At 36.4% G+C, this 24289-nt stretch overlaps 2 protein-coding genes and 1 non-coding gene across 13 annotated transcripts in view; 1 reads left to right on the top strand and 2 right to left on the bottom strand.

The window, feature by feature from the left end:
• Positions 1-11394, top strand: part of LOC145728910 (homologous-pairing protein 2 homolog) — a 37417-nt gene extending 26023 nt beyond the window's left edge. For 7 of the 8 annotated variants that reach the window (XM_081979449.1, XM_081979451.1, XM_081979450.1 and 4 more), the window contains one exon: positions 2838-3019. The gene's annotated coding sequence lies outside the window, so the exon portion shown is untranslated. Of the gene's footprint in view, positions 1-2837; positions 3020-10963 lie in introns of those variants that run through there. The other variant, XM_081979452.1, reaches the window with a different exon arrangement.
• Positions 1-24289, bottom strand: part of sona (sol narae metalloprotease) — a 53057-nt gene that overhangs the window by 9760 nt on the left and 19008 nt on the right. For all 4 annotated transcript variants that reach the window (XM_081979423.1, XM_081979422.1, XM_081979424.1 and 1 more), the window contains 3 exons: positions 19229-19302; positions 7994-8057; positions 4496-4824 (listed from right to left, as the gene is read on the bottom strand). In XM_081979423.1, coding sequence (XP_081835549.1) covers positions 4496-4824; positions 7994-8057; positions 19229-19294 — 459 coding nt within the window. In that variant the 5' untranslated portion in view covers positions 19295-19302. The remainder of the gene's footprint in view (positions 1-4495; positions 4825-7993; positions 8058-19228; positions 19303-24289) is intronic.
• TRNAF-GAA (transfer RNA phenylalanine (anticodon GAA)) lies at positions 3522-3594 on the bottom strand. Its single transcript has one exon. It is a non-coding gene; the product is annotated as a tRNA-Phe (tRNA).

Genomic DNA, 24289 nt, shown 5'->3' on the forward strand with positions numbered 1-24289 from the left:
AAAGCAGACCTATTGTTTACACTCTCAATTTGACCTACAAGTTTGCTAACTAAATGTACGCAGTGTCCTGTTCGTCCTGAAGAGGGTTAAATGCAGTAACGTGTTGCATTCTCTTGATTTCAATCGCCACCAAAACCGGTCAAATTACAAAACCGCGTAAGTTTATACGCAATAAAACAGACGTAAAGGTCAAACAAATCGCATCTCAAAAACGGACAAACAATAAATAATAGATAAATAACGAAACACCGATGGGAATCTTCCTTTAGGTTATGTTGTATTGCGCCAACGAACCTCCGCAACAAAAAAATTATTTAAAAATCCTCCAAATGTCATTGGGTCGGCAGCAACATATTACCAAATCGCCTGCCTTAAAAGTACTATACAAAATCTGACAATAATTAAAGAACAACAACAGGGAAACGAATCCAGGTCAAATGTGTGCGTTTTTTCAGTTCAAATCAAAGCTGGTACCACTCTCAGTCAGCTGATTATGCCGCGTAATTCTCGCCGATGGTACCGGTACCACTTTCACTCTCGATACTTTCGTCACGATTGCAATGATGACCGTGTCTATTAAGAGTTTGTTGGTAGTAGTAGTGACGTCAGTGTTTACCGAAAATGAGAGTCTTCAACTAGTTCAATTGGTTTAAAGTCAAGAAACGTAGTCACGTGTACATTCAACCAATGAAAGTCCATAATTCTCTGGCTTCTGGTTGGTTTGTGTTATAAAGAAGAAATATGACTTTATAAAGAATAGAGATAAGAGAATTTGAGAGTTGGCTATTTAAAAATTACAAAATGCCAAGCAAATACAGCTCTATGAAATTCAATTTGACAGTTCTGACGGAACACTTTTATATATTTCTTACGTCACGTCACGTGATGGCTGTCTTAACTGTCAAAACCCGTTTAGCAGCGACATAAAACCGTAAAATTAGAAATAGTTGCTAATTTGAGGAATCATACTGGAAGTTGTGTTTAAAGCTCGATGGAGCCAAATTTGACAGTTGGGACGTCAAGAAACAATGCTTTGCTGGCGTCACGTGACAACTGTCAAGACCCACTCACCAGTGACCTGAAAGTATAAAGTGCCAAATAAATATGTTTTTTTTGTGTAATTGCACTGTAAATCATGTTTACGGCGCCATGGAACTAAATTTGTCAGTTCTAGTGTTAAGGAACGCTTTGCGATTTATCTAATGTGCATATTCTAGTTGTATGTTAGTGCTGAATGAGTTTTGACAGTTGACAGCTGTCAAGTGACGTAATAAACATATTAAAATGTCACTTAGCCACACAGAAATATAAGTTTTTGGCCTTTATTGAGGTGTAAATACAAGGAACAACCCTTTTGCATTTGATAGTTTTAGGTGAATGAAACAAAAAAAAAACTAACATTTATTTCATTTGCATTTTTTTTTCTTTCTCAGTAAATAGTAAAAAGTTCATAAACAAAATGACAAATCTACTAAGAGAGCGAGTGGAATTACCGTTAAAAACTGCAATATTGCATGCATTATTTATGAAATAATAGCAATCATAGAAATTATAACATTAATAGCGGAATCGGCTTAATTAAACGTAGCAGGAAGAAACGGTAACTGTTAATAATCAGTAATTAACATTTACAACCGAGTAGGCCATATTGTTTCCTGATAAACCAAAATTGCGCCCTAAATTCCACTTTCTATAAACAACAAACGCATTCCGGAATAACTCGACTTTAAGAGGCAACATGACAGCGTTGCGTTGTCATGTTTTACTGGTTGCCGTTACCGAATCGGAACCGATTTCATTGTAATTTCAATCAGGTGCGTTACAGGATTGATAAACATCAACGAAAACATACGTAGAAAGTACTCGAACCCCAACAAAGAACAAAGGAAGTTTTTAACTTTTTACACTTGAAACCAGTCCGCAAATATAGAAAAAACTTGATAATAGACTGTTTTGTTATGTAATCGCCAAAATGTCAACTCGTTGCTACCGCTAATTGATAAATGATAATTTTTATAGAAATTCCGGTTCCTTTATTTCAGATTTTTTCTCATTGTTCCTTGCCGTGTTTTTTTCTTAATGTAAGTGCCGGATCGATTTCGTTTCGGTCCATTTCAGCTCCGGTTTTGGACAAAAGGACCGCGCCCCCTTTACATTAACGAGCCAAAAAAAAAAAAAAGCAATTTCAAACGGATTTAACACCCATTGAATGTTTGTATACGTATGTGCACGGTGTTTGCTCTTTAAATACACACTTCCTGATGTTGTAAAACTCGGGCCGATTACGCTTTTACAATATGGCAACGTTGCGTCACTTGTCGTATGTCAAAACCGCGTGAACGTTGTGCTTGCATTGTTGCCAACAGTTACAAATTGGTTCAAGTTCACATGTGCAGTTTTTGCATAAATCTCAGCATGGTTGCTAGTTTCTGATTGGTCAAAAAAAAGCAGCTTTTTTTGCACAAGCTACCCACTATGCTGAGAACATGGAATCAGAGACGATGGCACCAATGTATTTTTAAATTTAGTTTTGAACTGTCACATTTAAATCTCAACTTAAGGGAGCTTAAAAATAAGTTGATCCAATTACTGTGTGCAATAACAAGCATATTTGCGTGAATGAGTGATGTAAACATTCTCACTTAATGCCTTTCGACAAAAATGAACCTTGCAAATGACATGTGTCAGTGTGCTCAAAACGGATATGACGCGATTCTATAATGGGTCACATGACCACTTCACCACAAAATTGTTTTGTTACCAACCCTCAAGTTACGTCACATCCCCTGACACATTTTCACTATGTTTACACCAAATACCATTTTAACTTTTTTCAGATTTTCCACAACATTGCTTTTCAGTGACTGCTACGTTTACACTGGAAGATTTACTAGAATTAAAATTTAAGTTTCCCTAAGAAAATTGTTTATTCTTTCTATACTTTTGAAACTTATAGTTTCTAGGTATAATGGAATTCGAAAAATTTTCTATTCGTATTAAACGTTATTTTTCCTAGTTATTTATTCGTTTATTAGCGGAACCAGTCGATTTACTAACGAGTTAAGTAACCAGAAGCTATAATAACGACGGTGAAAGAGGAAAGTTTCGCGTCCGCGCTAAAACCGTGACGTAATAACGGCTCAAATATGTTATAATGGTAATTTCACCTTCGGTATAAGCGCACTGGGTAAATGGTACTGTTCAGTGGGTACCGCCGAAAACTGCCGGATTTGATCGGTTTATCAGCGGTGACAGTTTGATTTCCGGGTACGGAAATAATCAAGCAAGAAAAAATTTGATCTTAATCGTTTAAATAATTTGATTTATACGCAAATTCCTTTTACTTTGTTATCTTAATTGAAAACCTGCTGGTCGGATTAAAGATTAAACTTTCAATAAACAATAGAAATGTTAAGCCAAAATATTGCGTAAAATAAAAATTGGGTTGGGCTCCCGTTAATTATTTAACAGTTATGTACAAGACAAATTAGTTAAATTAATTGAAATAAAAAAAAAAGTTTTGCCGAAACCAGGGATCGAACCAGGGACCTTTAGATCTTCAGTCTAACGCTCTCCCAACTGAGCTATTTCGGCTATACAATTCAAACGGATCATGACGCATTTAAGTCGGTTATTGAGTGACAACCGGTTTAAAAAACTCCAGTTGTGACGTCAAAAGTTGCCGGAACTGTAAAAAAAATAAAACAACAGAGTTTCGGTTGTTTTTTTTTTTCCAAGTTCGTGCGTCACCTGTGCATACCTGTATCGGATTACGCCTTTCTATCAGGATGTGAACGTGTTTCGACCGGTTTTTGCACTTCCTAACCTCTCAAAGTCGTGACAAAGGCGAGGCAAGTTTTGTTTTGCCAACTTTTTACCGGATGCTCACTTATAAGTGAAAACACGTGACCAATTCACTGACATTTTGACAGCTGCAAAAAGTCCACATCGGTGAAGCATTTGCGTAAATTGCAACACTGTTCCTAGTTTGGGATTGGTCAAGAAAAAGCAGCAAACTATATTGTGATTATCTCTGTTTCAGCAAGAATTAATCACGTGGTTTCACTGCAACAACCCTAAATTGTGTTAAAGCTTACTAACCCTAAAGTTTTTGCTCTCAAGGTAATTTGATCAAGGTAATTTGATGTTTTCTTGAGCTGGTAACAATGAGCGCTGTTGCCAAATTACTATTTTTTTTTTTTTAATTCAGAGGCCTCTGGCACTTCCATAGCGTTTCTAGGAGCAATGATTTTTCAATTCATTCTATTCAGTCATTCCAATTTAACTTTTTTGCTAACATAGTTGCATAATACTTTGATTAAGCAATTTGGTGCATCCTGTCACTTTTTGCGTTGTAACTCCTTAAGGAGGCCCTTATGGACAAAAACACTTTGATACAATTTTGTAGAAAATAACATTTCCTACAACTTTCCTCGTTTACACTTTTTTCTACGTCTTCACCAAACGGAATACAAGCACAGTTGAATCAACTTACCTCTGGATGTTCCACGTACTCGACGCCATGTTGAGCAGTGGCGTTCGGCTCGACGGTGAACACTTTCAGTTTGCCCTTTTTGAACACGCCCTCTGTCGGCACCAGGCTGAGATTGAAGGGCTGGCCAAAGGCGCGCAGGCGCAGATTTCGGGTCGAATCGACGTTGTCAGATTGTACCGTCGGTTTGACGTTCCACGGTTTCGGCCGTTTGTCTTGCCAGTTTTTGGTGGAGGCGCCGTGGTCCAGCGTGTTGCTCGTTTTGCTGGACGAGCTCGCGTCAACGCTACGCCTGCGCACGTGATGGATGGGGACAATTTCATATTCCGGTACTGTAAAAAGAGACATTTTTTAGGTTAGATGTGCCAATGGTATATGATTCTCAATTTTGAAATAAAAAAAAAACGGGAAAAACATTAAGCAGGTTTCTGTGCAGCGAAGCAAGCGCTTAAATCAAGCGGAACCCGCCTTAAAAGGTGTCGAACCTAATTACAACAAAAAAATCAATCCAAAACAAATCTAACACACACACGCTTAACTGTAAATTGCAATAATGTTTCCGTCATTTTTTCCTGTCTGTTCCCGAGAGAGAAAAAAATGCCGCGCCCCCTGCCGGAGCGATTTCACACCACCGCTTTGCCGACATTAATGAGGTACTAAGTGGTACTGGGTATCGGTACCAATGTCGATTACGCAACCGATTTCTGCTACTTTTGGTTCCACAATGACAACACGTATATCGGCGCCATTTTTTTTTTCGAGGGAGCAATTTTGCCGCGGTAATGACCGTCAAACGGCCATGGGCGATTTTCTTTTGTTTAATTGGTTTTTTGGGTCAATCGGATTGACCAATCCGAGGTTTTCGTGACCCACTGTGTTAAAATATATGCTTGAAGAAAAACCGTACAATCGGTTAAGGTCGCCATTTTGAATGGAGATTAGAAAAATTGACCCGAAGTATAAGAACTTAACCTCACTGGTTTTTTTGTCACGTGACCCACTTTGTTGTTTTTTTAAAAAAAAAATGTTATAATTTATTATTACCTGGGGGCATTTTGATATTTGCGTAAATCCCAGTACAGTGGGTGGTCAAGAAAAGCAGCTTTTTTTGACCAATCACAAACAGTGACTTACTGGTTTGAGTGCCACTGATCTATTGAATAAACACTTCTTCGAGGTGCGACAGAGCGAAAAAATGCCTTTTCAATTATTATCTAATCGAATTGTTACATAACAGGTCAAACGATCCATAACTACACAAACGACTTAATTACTTAGCGAATTTATTATCCCAGGCAACGTTGGCGATTGTTTTATTAGCCGGTACTACTTAACGGTACTTCTCGGTTGTGTTAGGTCGACATTTTACTATACTACACCTTTTACCTTCACTTTGGTTTTTCCGTTCGATTATGCTGTTTAGACTGGGCAGCGCCGCCCAACTTTCCGACTGAAAAAAGTGCGAAACTCCACTTCGATTGTCACATTCTAATTACTCAATATCGATCATCGCAAAACACTTAATTACAACTCGATTGGGAGCGGTAGCAATGACAATAATAATTAGCGTTCGCGGTTTGAATAGGTCGTACGCGTTCGCATAATGTAATTCGAGTCACATTATAATATGAATGACAAAAGATTAAATTCCTTTAATTTGTATGGAAAACTGTTAAGCGGTGCGAGGCCAGTTTGGATTTCTACGAGTTAGGGGATAACTAAAATATGGGATCACGTGGACAAAGAGTGAGGTTAAATTTGTTATTTCTGTGTGTCCAGGATAAGGAAGGGTTAGCTGTCAGGTGACTGTAATCCTTTCATTAAACCTCCAAAAATGGTCCACATTTTTCCAACTAAATTTTGGGTTATCTTGACCTATAATAACACTGCAACCCATTAAATGCGCGGGCGTCCCAATTTAGCATACAATGGGACACGTCCCAGCTGGTACAATAATGGATCCATTACATCCATCGCAGTCTAGTAAATTGATCAGGAAGTACCTGTCTATAGATCATTGCCACCTCGAGCGAATTTAATATTAGAGTGCTTCCGCTTAAGCGTTAACTCATAAACAAACGACGCAACTGCTCTCTATTAACCATAAATAATTAAAGTGTCTTACGTAATAAATTTCGTGTGGGCATTCTCCCAAACCACATCTGACATTTATAAATTAGGTTTATGCGTGTGAATGTGCATCCTCGTTTCGTCGGTTTGTCATTAGGCTGCGCACCAGATGGCGCAATTGCGCGTTTCGATACGGCACCGATTACCGGGGATTTTGTCACCACCAAAAAGAACCCTAAACAATGTGTTTTGCCATTATTAGGAAGTGTCCCCATAATAAGTTGCGATTGCTCGAAGGTTGCAGTGACGTAACTGCAACCGGTCTTGATATATTCGCTAGAATGTTCACACGAGCTTTGTGGAACTAATCAAATGAGGTTATGTTATTGCGATTCAAAGGGGGCATAAATAAATTCCCCGTGTACGGTTTAGTGGAAAACGAGTGGTCACTCCATCCATTTGGCATTGACAGATGACTGAGAGCTGTAACTGACTAAGTATTACATAACCTAACTTTTTTTTCACTACTGAGTTTTGGCAGTTATGACAGCTGTCACGTGTCAAGTATGTGGGTGTAGAGATACAAATTTGGTTAAATGAAAGAAAAGTTACGTAATAATGGCCTTAATAAAATGACTGTCCTTTCTGACAGTTTGACCATTTTTCTCCTTGATTTTACCTGATTTTGTAGTGTTTTCTTATGTGTCGTAGATAGGAAATTTAATAAGGATTCCAAAAATGTGCCTAAAAACATGATTCGGTCACTCCAAGTGGGTTTTACAGGCGATTTTGTCCCTGAATGTACTTGCAAACTGTGTTCAAGTTTTAAATCACAAATTTGCTGCACCAAACTAGTTTTTCCTAAATTACTCGAAAATGGTGAAAGTTACGAAAAAATTGAAAGAGAGCAAAAATGTTCGTCCCTGGAAGTTTTACAGTCCGTCAGTGCTGCTACTATACAGGGAGTGCATAAAAAGTGCAATAACTCAGATTTGTGACTTTTCAAATTAATGAACGTTTCTCTTGGAATTTTTGACAATTTTCCATTTTTAAGTGTTAATACAGATCAAGATCACCCAAAAAAATATTGGTTCAAAGTGGGTGTGGCTTGATATAACAAGTCAATTCGACATGATTTGTGTGACCGAAAAAACGAGTCGAATTAGCGTTCGATAGTATCGTAAAGCATCGATCCGCATCGGTGCGCAGAAAATGATTAATAATAAAACCTCTCTGACAGTTTCGACATTTCGTGTCCGAATCTACGAAAGCAAATCGAGCCCCGTCCGATTTTTTGCCTTTTTCTTTTTTTCGGCCAGCGGTTGCAAAACAGTTTCACGCTTTGTCGAAGCCCCCCCCCCCCCACAGGCTCGTTTCCTCGTTTATTTAGGTTTTTACTTTCCACGCCGCCTTGGTCAACTACCTACTCACCTAAATGATGGCTATCTACGTGGAACGTACTGCGCAGCTCCTCCAACGTCATATGTTTATGCACCTGAAAGAAATAAACAATATTTAAAAATAGTCAAACAGAAAGTTTTTACAAATTTAGACCAAAAAAGTGTCAATGCACCAGTTTTGTGCGCCCCCCACTGGTACACTCCCACAACTCACACACAATAGTCATCTACCATAGTGAAAGTTAAGATTGAAAATATAACTGTATGCCTTACAATGTGCTATTTAACTTAAATAAACTGTTAAAATGAGCCTGGCACGATTCCCCCGTGACGTAATTAGAGACTCTTCAACTCTGTAACGTAGGTGGAAAAGGAATTATTTGTAACCGTCAGTGCATTATTGCCAAAGTTATTAACACTTGCCCCTATATAATAATATCTTGTATGAATCTACTATTTTTTGTTAATTTTGGTGTTGGAGTATGAACGGTTGCAGACTAACTCTTAAAGTCAAATTGTTACTACACCGAAAATCAAACAAAATTAGCATGACGTCACAGAACCGATAAAATGGCAAGGTTGTCAAACAGCAGCAAATGTAATTTTTTTTTATTCCAAACTTGTCAAATCTCCTAGAAATGTCCAAAAACCAAATTTGAAACAAAACATCAAAGATTCATTGTGGTCAACTGGATTTTCATGCAATTTTAATACTGAGTGACGTTTACCTTTGGCACTGACTAACGCAGTTTCTGACGTCATACCCATATTGGCTGAATTTCAGTATATATTTGAAAACTTTTTTCAATAGTAGTGATATACAGCAGTGGTTAAGTTGATGTCAATTAAGTCGATTTTTGCTTGAAACAAGTTAGTGTTTTAATGGAAAAAGTCGTCCTAAATTAATTTAACATCAAGCGAAAATGAGCCTTATTAACACAAACAATCAATCTTGAGATAGTCCAAAATTTGCTTTAATCTAAACTAGAATAACACATGTCTTCGTTCTAATAATTGTCAAAATGTCTAAAGGTCAAATTGGTTCAAGGTCGATTTTTGCTTGCCACAAATCAGTGTTTTAAAGGGATTTACTGTTCTAAATGGGTTTTACGCCAAGCAAATATAAACCTTATTTACTTCCAAAATTGTTTTGTTGTAAAAGCCTTGAAAACCAGGAAAACAAGCCCTGGTTTACAATATTTAGTCAAAGATATGACAAGACAAGGTTTGACAAGTATTTTAAACAGTTATGACATATGTGACAGATGACATTTAAAACTTGAGACTTCTTTTACTCGTTCTGTCGCATTCAAAACCAAACGCAACATAAACTAGTTAAGTCCGTAAAATGCTAGCCAAACAGTGTTTGTCAATCTTTTAGTAAATTATGACGTAGAGGCATGGTTTTTGACTGAATTATGTGACAGTTGACATGTGACCCTTCATGTCAAATCCGCAGTTGACTAAAAATTAGCAAATTTAGACTTTAGAGAACATTTGAAAAACGTCTACTCGCACCCTCAGTAATAAAATTTGGTAGGCGTGGTTTACATTTATAAACTGACGACAAATTGAAATAACCCGCATTCCATTCTGAACGTACTTGTAAAGGTCGAAATTACGTTTTTTACTTGTAAATCCAGCAATAAGTAAATCACACATTCTCCGGTACACCCCACAGTCCCACAGTATAATAAGCGTTCCGCGCAACTAAGTCTCCCGAGGTAATTATCAACAATAAATAACACGTTTAGTCGTTTTTATTGCTTTATTATTGCGGTGACCGGTTAATAATTTATCAGTTTGTCCGCCATTTATTATACGGGAAATGTCATTGCGGGAATGACAGGCACGAGACCTCATTCAGGAGAATGAGGAAGTTTGAAACGGTGCCACTAAGCGCTGTCCACTCAACGTCACGTGATAGTCCCGTTCACTAGCTATCCACGGTCATATGATATAGGTACAGAATGTTTCAAATAAGCGAGTTATTTGCGATTTAATGGACAACTGAAACTCTGGCCAAAATGACTGATTTTTGTGGTCTACTATACTAAGAACCGCCATATTGGATTTCAAACTGTCAAAACGGCCATTTTGGTTTAGAAAACGCGAGTTACACGATCTAGAGTAACTAGAAACTATAAACATATTTAGCTAAGCATTTTTGCATAAACTTGAATAATTTTTATGGTAAAATTGCTGTTAAGCCACCTTTTAGACCTAACTAATTCTAGAATAGTCATCTAGGACTTGAAACTTGAAAAGTATTAACTTAAGAGTTTTAGAGAAATCAGAATGATTTTCAGTGCAAATTTTCTTGCAATTAACATTTTGAATCCAACTAAATCTAGAATAGACATCTAAGGGCTAGAATCTAGTTGTTCAAACGGTCTTCTAGGATCTAGAATAACTGGAAACTCGAAAAACATTAGCATAGCAGTTTTAGAGAGATCAAAATTGATTTTCAGTGCTAATTTGCTTTCAAGCTACGTTTGGGACCAAACTAAATCTAAGGCCTAGAATCTGATTATTCGAACTGTCTTCTAGAATCTAGAATAACTGAGGAATCAACAAGAGGGTGGCTGCTGTGGCAATGCAGCGCTGAGCACACTGCTCGCATGTTGAACTGACCTGAAGTGGTTCCGCATTAAGAAGAATTATTTCATCTTGGACCTTGAAGATGGCTCTCATGGCGATTAACATTTTTTTACGGAAAATAAACGTGATTTATCGCTTAATAATTTATTATAGCTTAATGGGACTCTGTAATCCTTTGATGAATGGTTTATTCGAGGTGTCGATATGGGTTTTACGTGTTTCGGACAGTAAAAGCTGCAGACGGTCGTAATTTCGTGGATTTACTCTATTCCAAGTGGTTTTTTTTTTTTTTTTTAGGCCCTGCCCCTTATTGTAGTGTTGAGGGCGGGGCCAACCACCCCTTGCTTCTGACATTTCGGGTTTTTTTGATTAATTTCCTTATCGATTTGTTTATTTACAGTCCCCTAGCTGTCGATGATCGGATATTTGCGTTTCGTCTTGGACAAAGTGTACAGGCAGACGAGGCCGTTTACACCGCCAGTATTTGCCTCCCGGAGCCGTTTGTTTTGCATATTTTACCTAGCGGCAAGGAAACGTGCACGCGCAAGTGAAACAACAATGGAATCGCCTTGACTCGTCTTTTGATCCCGCAAAGATTCACCTGTGCACAGGAAGGAAGCTTGAATTGATCGCGGAGCGATTTTTATCGATAACGAAGTGAACCTTGTTTGGTGCGCGCGACCTTGCCACCATCCAAAGAACCTCCATCTTGGTGCTAGTGAGGACGAAAGGTGAACGGATGGCTGCGACAAAACAATCATCAAAAGAAACGTTTCGTTTGGTGATTTTTCGACGAGATAACCCCAATAAATGCCGATTGTTACAGCTTTTAAGATTTGCCAATCTTTAATTGCTGACCGAGGTCATTTTTCTGTACACAACCAAATTTCAGAAATATTCTACTATTAACCAATAAATAATAGAAGGATTTCTTCCTATACCACACGACAGTCACGTGATTAGTAGTGAAATTTTCAGCCAATAGACGTTGCCATAACGACGAAAGCTCCGCCCTTAACCTATCCAACTCTGTATGTACAACGTTGCCACAACAACACCCTCTTAACCCTCTAACCTAAGAAATATTTCTAGCTTGGCCCTAATGGTCAGTCCACGAGTTCCTAGTTTGTGATTGGTCAAAAAAATACAGCTTACCTGCTTTTTCATGACCAACCAAAAAATGTCTAGGAAACGGAAAATTGACTTAAGAAGCTTAAAAAATGTCTTTGCAGCCAGTTTTCATAGTTTCCGGATAAACTGAAAGGCTTTAGTCTTGAAACTTGACTTATAAACCAGTAAAATGACTTCGAAACAGTTAAAATTGACTTAAGAAGTTTAAAAATTATCTTGAAAACTGAAAATTGATTTAAGGAGCTTAAAAATTGTCTTGGAAACGAAAAATTGACTCAAGAAGCTTAAAAAATGTCTTGAAAACAAAAAAATTACTTAAGAAGCTTAAAAAATATCTTTGTAGCCAGTTTTCATAGTTTCTGGACAAATTGAAAGGCTTTAGCCTTGACAATTGACTTAGAAACTAGTAAAATTGTCTTGGAAACGAAAAAAATTGACTTAAAAACTTAACAAATGACTTTACAGCCATTTTTCCTCCTATCCGGACGAATTGAAAGGATTTAGACTTGAAACTTGACTTAGAAACCCGTAAAATGACTTTGAAACTGTTAAAATTGACTTAAGAAGCTTAAAAATTATCTTGAAAACTGAAAATTGATTTAAGGAGCTTAAAAATTGCCTTGGAAACGAAAAATTGACTTAAGGAGCTTAAAAATTGCCTTGGAAACGAAAAATTGACTTAAGGAGCTTAAAAAATGTCTTTGCAACCAGTTTTCATAGTTTCTGGACAAATTGAAAGGCTTTTGTCTTGAAACTTGACTTAGAAACCAGGAAAATTACTTTGAAACAGTAAAAATTGACTTAAAAAGCTTAAAAATTGTCTTGAAAAATGAAAATTAATTTAAGGAGCTTAAAAATTGCCTTGGAAACGAAAAATTGACTTAAGAAATGTTTTGAAAACGAAAAATTGATGTAAGAAGCTTAAAAATAGTCTTGGAAACAAAAAATTGACTTAAGAAGCTTAAAAATTGTCTTTGCAGCCAGTTTTCATAGTTTCCGGACAAATTGAAAGGCTTTAGCCTTGACAATTGACTTAGAAACTAGTAAAATTGTCTTGGAAACGAAAAAAATTGACTTAAAAACTTAACAAATGACTTTGCAGCCATTTTTCCTCCTATCCGGACGAATTGAAAGGATTTAGACTTGAAACTTGACTTAGAAACCCGTAAAATGACCTTGAAACTGTTAAAATTGACTTAAGAAGCTTAAAAATTATCTTGAAAACTGAAAATTGATTTAAGGAGCTTAAAAATTGCCTTGGAAACGAAAAATTGACTTAAGGAGCTTAAAAAATGTTTTTGCAGCCAGTTTTCATAGTATCTGGACAAATTGAAAGGCGGTTGTCTTGAAACTTGACTTAGAAACTAGTAAAATGTTTTGAAAACGAAAAATTGATGTAAGAAGCTTAAAAATAGTCTTGGAAACAAAAAATTGACTTAAGAAGCTTAAAAATTGTCTTTGCAGCCAGTTTTCATAGTTTCCGGACAAATTGAAAAGGCTTTAGTCTTGAAACTTGACTTAGAAACCAGTGAAACCAAAATTACTTTGAAACGGTAAAAATTGACTTAAGAAGCTTAAAAAATGTCTTGAAAACGAAAAATTGACTTAAGAAGCTTCAAAAATGTCTTGAAAACGAAAAATTGATGTAAGAAGCTTAAAAATAGTCTTGGAAACAAAAAATTGACTTAAGGAGCTTAAAAAATTTCTTGGAAACTAAAAATTTACTTAAGAAACATAAAAAATGTTTTAAAAACTGGAAATTGATTTAAGAAGCTTAAAATGTCTTTGTAAAGAGTTTTTATACTTTTCAGACAAATTGAAAGACTTACTACTATTGAAAACTGACTTGCAGACATAAAAAACTACTTTTTCGAGATTTTTTTACTACAAGTTTACACTTTTACCCCTTCAAAACTAACTTGGACACTAAAAGTGACATTAGAAGCTTAAAATTTGCATTTGAAATATGTTTTCCTAATTTGAAGACAAATTTCAATATTTTAGTCTTCAAAAAATAGTTTTAAATACCGGATATTGACTAGGTTGATGAAAATTGCCTTGAAAACTAATTTTTAAAGTTCTTTTTACTTTGCTTTTCGTATTCTTACAACTCTGGACTATTTTTAGTGCTTTAAGCTTGGAAAATTGAGTTTCAAGACTATCTTTACAAAGTTTTTGACATATCAGGCCTGAAAGCCAGTTTGGACACTGTCCATAGTCTTGAAAATGTCATTTCAAGCTTCCTCACTTTTAATTTGACTGACGACGTGCTTTAAGACTAAAAAATCGATTGTAAATGATGACTGATTAGTCCAAAAACTTAATTTGGAATGTTTTCAGTGCTCAGTTGAATTGTAGACTTGATTCAGTTCAGAAAAGTTGTACACCAATTAAATTCCTGAAAATAGACTTTTGGACTCTCTTTAGTCTTAGTAAAATAGTAAAAAAGCCAGTAAAAAAAGGACAAAAATCCTGTTTTTTTTACTATTTTAAGGACAACCATTTGAAAACCTAACCTAACCTAACCAATAGCACTATTCTTGGTTTGTGATTGGTCAAGAAAAAGCAGTTGAAGTGAATTCGAGTCTTAGAAAAACAAATTAAGGAAGGCAATTTGAAATGACCACTTACTATGCAGTCCCACAGTGTATGGTTTAATAAGCGTGTACTTCACACACACTGCTCACTTCCTGAAGTGTCCTCTTTGCGTAACAACTTTAGTAAAGGCGGTGCACAGCCCTAAACTGCTGACGAATTGAACGTGTTCTCGAGTGCGTTACAAAACAGACAGACAGGTTATAATTGAAGTAAGAAAAAATACCGGAAACCTTGACACGGTTTCCCTCCTTCGAAAACGCGCACTCGTTGATCGACTTAATATTGTTCGTACCAGTTTTCAGTGACGCAATCGCTTTTACTAGTTAATTAACGTAATTTCAGTTTTAAATTTAATGAATTTCAAATTGATTCGAGAAAAAACACTGAAAGAAGGTAAATCGAACTTTATGGCAGAATGATACAGTTCCTCATTCCTCAATCCGCCCAAGACGCCATTATGAAATTTGTTGTGTGTATATCGTTTCTGTTACGCGCTATTAAAACGACTGCGAAATTATCTACTAATTACTCTTTTGTTTCAAATCGTGATTAGAATCGCGTTTTCTATTCACCAATTCAAAAGTTGACCAGTGTATTTGAATTTAATCCAAGATGGCTAACGTAAACTTGCTAGTTCAAACCAACCGCCATTTTGTGACCGTTATAAAATTTAATTAATTCAAAATTACAGTACAGCAAATCTAAATGGCTGCCTTCAGGTTTGGTCAAAATCAATGACACAATAATTATTAATTTAAGTCGATACGCCCCTGTTTTCCATACAAAATAGTCAAAACATTACTGTTTTAGAATTCAGGGTCGTACCCACTAAAAATAATTGATCATTACAGAAAAACTTAACTAACCCAACCTAACGTTTTCTAAAACTCACAAAAGCACAATTTTAAGAAAAAATATTGACAGGATCGTATTTTGGATGAAACACACCCGATGATGAATGCCAAAAATCGAAACGTCGTCAAATTCAAAAGCATCACGTGATAGAAGGACAACAAAGTTGTTTTAAGTCAATTTTGGGACACTCTGTATATAAGAACTTAATCTGTCAGTTTCACGGTAAAATTCAAGATGGCGGACCTAAACACGATGTGACTGAAATAGTTGAAATTGAAAATGGCGCCAAAATCCGATTTGGAAAGTAAAGTGGTGAATTTAGCGTCAAAATTGACGAATGCTGACAATGTAAGAGAGTGTCATTAAATAGTCTGGTCAAGATGGCGCCCAAAGACATTAAAATTCAATATGGCGGTCGTTCATAAAGCGGAAGTTTTAAATTGTCATCAAAATGGCGCCTGAAGATTTAAATGACTTGTTCTAGTCAGTGACTGAAATAATTGAAATTCAAAATGGCCTCGGTGAACAAAACGGTTTGCTCAAAAAAGTGTAAAAAGATTCAAAATGGCGGACGTAAACTTGGAGAGAGTGCAAAATAACCGCCATTTTGTGATTGCTATGAAGCTAGGTAATAAATCAAGATGGCGGGCCTAAACAAGATGGCATCTACAATTATTCATCATCCAAGTCAAGAAGTAATTAAAAACATCGTAAAAAGACAATTTGTTGAACCAAATTCGAAATTCAAGATGGCTGTCATAAGATGGCGCCCAAAGCCGTTAAAATTCAATATGGCGGTCATTGATATAGCGGCAGACAGTAGGAATAGAATTTTCAAATTTCATTCAAAATGGTGGCTCAAAAGAAATGTGGAGATATTCAAAATGGCGGACAGTACCAAATAGTCTGTAATAAGTTCAAGATGGCGGCTAAGATTCTTTGTTATTTTAACTGATATTGTCTGATGATTGTTTTTTGTTTTATGAAATCAACAAAACTGAAACTGCAGTAAATATCATAATTCAAGATGGCGGACATTGTTACAACAATCGTTTACAGTGGGCTTCACACTAAAAATGGCTGATTTTGAGCTGTTTTACAACCAGAACAGTAAGTTTTACAGTAAAAATTTAAATTCAGAATGACAGATCATGATAAAAGACAGTTAATGGCCGAAACATCAAAATGGTCGTTACGATAACTGTGATAATTTAAAATATAAAATGGCGGCCTTGAGGAATAAAACACAGAGATGAAAACGGGCAAAATGGCTGCCTTAATTTGGACGGAAAAACGAATCGTTCAAGATGGCTGACAATGTAAAAGACTGTCGTTTAGTAAAGGCTCGTTAAGATGGCGCCCAAAGGCGTTAAAATTCAATATGGCCGTCTTTGACATAGCGGCAGACAGTGGAAATAGAATTTTCAAATTTCATTCAAAATGGCCTCGGTGAGCAAAATGGCGCCTCAAAAGAAATGTGGACAAATTCAAAATGGTGGACAGTATCAAATACTCTGTAACAGGTTCAAGATGGCGGCTAAGGTTCTTTGTTATTTTGACTCATATAAACTGAAACTGCTAAGGTTACAGAGTAAATATCAAAATTCAAGATGGCGAACATTGTTACAACAATCGTTTACAGCGGGCTTCAAAATCAAAATGGCTGACATTGTGCTGTTTTAGTGTATACAACCAGAACAGTAAGTTTTACAGTAAAAAAAATAAATTCAGAATGACACATCATGATATAAGACCCTATTTTTCAAAATGGCCGTTACGATAAGTGTGATAATTTAAAATATAAAGAGAGATGAAAAAGGGCAAAATGGCTGCCTTTGTTCGGACGGAAAAACGAACCGTTCTAACGACCTGTCAAATATTCAAAATGGCAGAACAAAAATAAACTCTAAAAGTACCTTTCAATATGACGGTGACAATGTCTAATTACTGAACTCATTGACTGAGGTAAGTAAAATTCAAAATAACCGACAATGATGTCACTCACACGATTCAAAATGGCGGTTATATTGACATAATTTTTGCAATATACCAATTGTCTGATTTTTCTTTTAGAAACTCTCTCATCTCCTTGAACTTCGATAAAATAAGTGACCAAACTTGGCAACAATGCTGTAATCATTTTTTGAGGTTTTGAACAGTTTCAAAACTGACTAATCATCACTGGATCAAGGCCTAAACTGACAAGTTCAATGTCTAAGCAAAGCAAAACCAGTTGACATTGATATTTTTGCCAGGTAATATCGGATTGTGTGATCACATTTAAACGAGACAAAAACCAATAAAAAAAGCTTAATTCTACACTATAAAACACTATAAAACTCGTAATCGATCCGGAATTTTAATAACTCCATTATCATATTACCTATAGCAAAACGAATCGATAATCTAACACAAAACAGTTTTTCCCCCTTCGTTCTTCCCATAACCAGATGGAATAAATTAATTTATTTTTTTTTCGTTAATTGTTGTATTAAGTTGCCGAAAAAAAAATAATCAAATTTCAAGGCTGCAACACACACAGTGTATATCCTCAGATGTTGTTATTATTTATTGTTACGGTGTTAGTTACATTGTAATGTGGATAATGTTATTAAAGTTCCTTGTTGTGACACAAAACGGTTACGGTCGTTACGTCACGGTAATCGAAATTGTCGATATTTCAAAAACTGACTAATCGTTTTGTTGGGGATTCTACGATTTACTTTTCAGTTATCTAATCGGACAGTGGCGAAAGATGCGCGACACTTCACAATGTCGACACTTCATGATGGTGAGCAGTTTAACCGCAAAATGTCAACAGTTTGGAGAATTATCGTTATATGTTGTTTACAAATTGTCATTTCAGAAGGTTTGCAGTGTCACGAATTGCTTATTTGTTACCGAGTTTGTGGACTGATTGACTGTTGATGTCTCTGAAATATTGACGGTGCGTTCAATCATTGTACATACAGTTTAGAGTAATCTATAGTTTGGGACACCCTGTACACTCCATCCACCTTTTTGTTTAGTTTAGTGTGAAGCAATTCAAAGTAATTTCCTTGTCTTCCCACTCGCGTGCATTAAAGTGCACTTTCCTGCACTAATTTAACCTGTCAATCACTTTCCGCACGTGTTTGTTAAGTAACCATTTTGTTTTCCAGCGTGTTGGTCAGTGTTGACATGTCTGGGGAAAATTCGAATCACACTTTTGGGTATTTGGAAAAAACTTTTAAATTTTTCTATGTAAATCCATCAAGCTATAAAACTACCGCAATACAATCCGTGTTAATCATATTGTTAAGCATTTTATAGTTTCATGAGTTGGTTTTTGCCAGTTGTGCGGAATTTGGATTTGTCACAGTGATCGTAACTGTCAAACATCCCTCCATAAAGCTATAAAATCACAAAACCTGCTTAAAAGCCCTTTCTACAGTTAATTGAGTTGTAAATCATATTAAACGCTTGTTTATAGGTTCACGAGTGGAAATTAGACAGTCGTGACGTGTATCTGTTTATTTCAAGCATATTTCATCTGTCATAAACTTGAAAATTATCAAAATCTTCCCCACGAAGCTGTAAATGACAAAACAATAGTAGTGTCTGTTAGAATGTTTGTTAGAGTTTCATGAGCAAGATTTTTGACACATGTGATGTGAAGTAAACTGTCAAATACCACTTTATGAAGCTATAAATAAGCTATAAAACATGCTCAACAACACAAGAAATACAGTTCTAAATCATTATAAGTGGATTTGATAGTTTTATGGGTTGAATTTTTGGCTTATTCTAAAAATGTTTAGAGACAAATGGACAAAGTATAATAAAGTGGAATTAAAGCAAAAATTGTGGAAAATTTTAGTGAAATCTGACAACTTTTTTAAAACGTTTTTGGGAGAATTTAAGGGTTGGCAACGCTGTTTTTTGTTAACTGTTTGATTGCTGTTCTGCATGGATATGTTTAGTCAAAGTGGAAAAGTACAAGAAACCACAAAAAGACAATAGTCAATTGTGCCAAAACTCATACCAATAATTAAACATCATCCGATTTTAGGGTTAAATAAACTTGTTTCTAGTGACTTACCTCAAAAGCGGCTGCGCCTAATCCCAGCACGAAAATCAACGAGAGAACCGCAACCCCTCCGGCCATCGTTAACCCTAGAAAATACAAAAAAAAAATGTGAAACCTGGCAACTATGTGCGATTGCAACAATTTGGCAAAACAGGAAAATCACACAACGCGGATTTTGCCTAATTTCCGTTCCTAATTTGAATGAGCGACAGTTTGGCAACGTGGCGCGCGCAAAAGGACAAATTTCTTTAATTGGACCCCGGGCCGGAAATTAACATTCTCGCCTTCGTAGGTATCTAATCGTAATAATTAATGGGCGGCGCTGTTTTTTTTTTTTCGGCGGATTTGTCACCTGTACGGCCCCGGGGCCAAATTAAAACGACGAAAAAGGTTCAATAAAATCGCCTGATTTACGGCCCGACGATTTTCGTTTATTGTTCTGTTTAACCGGCTCGTCATTAATAAAATTCCACGGTAAATTTCGGATATTTATGCTAAATTGGACGCGTCACGTGCTTTTAGCGTGATGATGACATCCTTCGAAACCCGCTAATCAGGTTCCGGATGATGACTTGATCGGATTTACGAAACGTCGCAGCCAGAAAGTCTCAAAATGTTTGGTCAGGAAAAAAACAATTAGTGGTTTCCAATTGATAAAAACAGTCGATTTTGAGTCTATAATTTACTTGATTGAGCTTGGATTAAGCTATACGAAAAACCAAACTAAATTGAGATGACGTCACAAGTGACAAACGACCAACTGCGACGTTTATACAGGGTGAGTAAAATTACATGTGCCACCAATGCTACCTTGGCAAACGGAAAAACCGTTCCTGTTTTTGGAATCATTCTGTATTGTCTTCATAGTGTTGCCACGTCTGTCCTGGTAGCTCATATTTTACCATTTTTTATTAGAAAGTTGCCAAGGAAAGCTGCGAAAATTTGGCAACCCTGTAAACGCTTAAAAAATATCAACTTTTGCTTCTAGAGGCTTATAGCAACTCTTAAAATGTTCAAGTGGCTTCTGACACCTTTTGGAGGCTTTTGGTCAATTTTAGAGGCTTCTAGGAACTCTTGAAAGCTTTTAGAGGCTTCTGAGAACTCTTGGAAGGTTCAAGCGGCTTCTTACACCTTCTGGAGGCTTTTGGACACTTTTAGAGACTTCTGGGAACGCTTGAAAGGGTTTAAGTGGCTTCTGACGCCTTTTGGAGGCTTTTGGTCACTTTTAGAACGTTTTAGAAGCTTCTGAGAAGTCTTGGAAGGTTCAAGCGGTTTCTGACACCTTCTGGAGGCTTTTGGTCAATTTTAGAGGCTTCTGGGAACTCTTGAAACTTTTAGAAACTTCTGAGAACTCTTGAAAGGTTCAAGCGGTTTCTGACACCTTTTGGAGGTTTTTGGTCACTTTTAGAACGTTTTAGAGGCTTCTGAGAAGTCTTGAAAGGTTCAAGCGGCTTCTGACACCTTCTGGAAGCTTTTGGTCAATTTTAGAGGCTTCTAGGAACTCTTGAAAGCTTTTCGAGACTTCTGGGAACTCTTGAAAGGTTCAAGCGGCTTCTTACACCTTCTGGAGGCTTTTGGCCAATTTTAGAGGCTTCTAGGAACTCTTGAAAGCTTTTAGAGACTTCTGGGAACTCTTGAAAGGTTCAAGCGGCTTCTTACACCTTCTGGAGGCTTTTGGTCACTTTTAGAAGCTTCTAGGAACTCTTGAAAGGTTCAAGCGGCTTCTTACACCTTCTGGAGGCTTTTGGACACTTTTAGAACGTTTTAGAGGCTGCTGGGAAGTCTTGGAAAGTTCAAGCGGTTTCTGACACCTTCTGGAGGCTTTTGGTCAATTTTAGAGACTTCTGGGAACTCTTGAAAGGTTAAAGCGGCTTCTGACACCTTTTGGAGGCTCTTGGTAACTCTTAGAACGTTTTAGAGGCTTCTTGGAACTCTTGAAAAGTTCTAGCGACTTCTAACACTTTTTGGAGGGTTCTAGAAGCTTTTGGTAACTCTTGGAACGTTTTAGAGGCTTCTGGCAACTTTTATTAGGTTTCCAGTTGTGTTTAAAGGCTCTCTAGATGCTTTTGAAACTTTTAAAACTGCTTGAAAATTTAAGACAGTTGCAGAGACTTCTGCCAAATTTTGAAAGCTTTTAGAGACTTCTGAGAACTCTTGAAAGGTTCAAGCGGCTTTTGACACCTTTTGGAGGATTCTAGAAACTTTTGGTAACTCTTAGAACGTTTTAGAGGCTTCTGAGAACTCTTGAAAGGTTCCAGCGGCTTCTAACACCTTTTAGAGGCTTCTGGGAACTCTTGAGAACTTCTAGTGACTTCTGGGAATTCTTGAAAGATTCTAGCGGCTTTTAACATCTTTTGGAGGGTTCTAGAGGTCTTTAGTAACTCTTGGAACGTTTTAGAGACGTCTGGCAACTTTGGAAAAGTTCTAGAAGCTTGTGGCAACACTTCTAGAAGCTTTTGGGAGATTTTAGGCGGTTCTAGAGGCTTCTGAAAACTTTTGAGAGGTTTTTATTACTATTTAAAGGCTCTAGAGACTTCTGGCAAATCCACATAGACAGACGTTTAAAGGCTTCTGACAGATTTGTGGAAAAATGTCTGCTGTGACGTCATTCTCGTTTACTGCGACTTTCGATATAGCACTCTCTGACATCAACAATATCTGACATTTATTGACGTATGAAAACAAAGTGCGCTGTTGCCACGTCCTTTATTTTTCTTAGCTTCCATTTAAACTAAAGGGGGGCAACAATTGTTCAGTAATGTGGGTCAGTTGTAGGAGACCAGAACCTACATTAAGGTTGCGCAATCTCTGGTCGACGACAAATCAACTTTCTCGCGCAAAAGATCGTCGTCGATTTACATAACGCGACCGAAATTAGTCGCGGTTTGTTATTTAATTAACGCAAGCAGATTAAATTAAATTAGCGATGATGAGAACGAACTGCACGAGAACTGGCAACCCCGCAAATTGCATTCGAACCTCTCTGATTATTATTTAATATGGTAAAAGTGTTTTTTTTTTTTTTTGCTCGGTTAGCGTCACGAACTCCCCCTATAATGGCGTAACGTAACCGAGATTTTATGTCGACATTTTTTGAACGTTCTATATGATTAATTATTGTGTTTACGCGAAGCGTCAAATGTCAGTCGGCCATGTTTTAATTAGTGAAATACGGTGAAACCGCACACCAAAAATTCCTGTTCTACGTAAATTCAACTTGTGCAGCACCAAGATAAAAAGCAAAGAAGAACTACAATGTTGCCAAATGGTCAAATTGAAAACTTAAGTTTGTTTCTTAAAAAAGTGGCATTTGCTACGTAATTGCCTTGTTAGCAAACACAACACCGCTTCTCTTCTTTTCTGATTAGTTCTGGCGTTTGCCACCAAATTTTAAACAGAAATTTGTCCTCGTTGCTATTAGAACCAACTGAAATAAGCTAAACACGGAAAGTACGTTATTAAGTAAAAAGTGCACGACCATCTTTCCTATGTCAACACACACAGAAGCGGAAAGTAAAAGTCGCTTTACGTGCCCGGATTGAATAACTTTCCATTCCGATGCGTACTCGCGATAATATGTCCGATGACATTTTTTTAAGGTCACGCCACGTTCTGCGCACTTAAAGGTCGTCTCTTCTTCTTAAATAGAGGTGGCGTTTGCTACCTAACCCATCAATGTTGCCAAAGTGCGTTAGTTTTGTAAACGTCAATGTCATGATTGTCACTTAATAAGGTGAGGTTAAGTTTCAATGTTAAAAGTTAATTATGTTAGATAGATGGGAAAATCGCAGAAATTTAACAATTTTTAGAAACCACTTATGTTTGATATTCAACATTTTCAAATGCAATCATATTTTTGAAAGGGTCTAATAAGAAACATTTTCATTATACAGGGTGGTCCAGTTTTAAGTGTCAATAATTCACCATTTGATAGCCAATCAAAAAATTTTTCTGAAAAACGTTTCCTAAGGAAGATACAGTCCTCTAAATTTCAATTTAAAAAATCGTTTTATAGTTTAAAACTGAACATCCAAGACTTGTGAAAGTCCAAATTTGTACTGAATAGTCTAAAAACTTTTTTACTACTACGAATAGTCTTATGATTCGCTTTCTCAGACTGCCATCCTGGTTGAGTGTCTGAAACTGGCATTCAAGAACTAAAAAAAGTCCGGAAATCAAGACAAACATTGTATTGTGCATGAAACTCATTTTTTACTACTAAAAATAGTATAAAAGTTTACTTTTAAAGCTAGAACGGACTTTACTAGGACTAAAGAAAGTCCAAAAGTATATTTTCAAGACTTTAATGGGTGTACAACTCAATTTTCTGGACTGGACAACAAGTCTAGAAGTAAATTAAATTTTCGGACTATTTTATTTCTAAAAATTAGTTCTCAAGACTATTATTGTAGCATTTGGTACCAAAATTTTTTACTTTTATTACTGAAGAAACTTGACTTTTGGAAATAGTCTTAAACTAGATTTTTCAGTCTTAAAAAGCATTAAAAACAGTCTGAATTTCTTAGAGATGCTACAATTTATTGCACCTATGAGTGTAGAAGTCAACTTAATAGTGAAGAAGCTTGAAATAACATTTTCAAGACTATGGTCAGTGGACAAACTGGCTTTTAGGCCTGATAAGTCAAAAACTTTGTAAAGATAGTCTTGAAACTCGATTTGAGGCACTGAAAACAGCTTTAAAACACTAAAAACAGTCTAGTTTATTAAGAAATACCCGAATTTTTAGCACTGAAGTGTCTAGAAGTCGATTTAATAGTGACAAAGCTTGGAATGCTATTTTAAGTCTATGAAGATTGTAAAAATTGTTTTTTAAGTTTGCTATGTCAATAACTTGGTGAAGATAGTCTTGAAACTCGATTTTCCAAGCTGAAAGCAGTTTTGAAGCACTAAAATAGTCCAGAATTCGAAGAAAATGAAAAGCAACGTAAAAAGCACGAAAAGTTCGTTTTCAAGACAATTTTCATGAATCTAATGTCAATGTCCTGCATCTAAGACTATTTTCAAGACTAAAATATTGAAATTTGTCTTCAAATTATGAAAACTTACTTCAAA

The sequence above is a fragment of the Ips typographus genome, linkage group LG5 (assembly GCF_016097725.1).
Source record: "Ips typographus isolate SLU linkage group LG5, UJ_Ityp_2.0, whole genome shotgun sequence".
Lineage (NCBI taxonomy): Eukaryota > Metazoa > Arthropoda > Insecta > Coleoptera > Curculionidae > Ips > Ips typographus.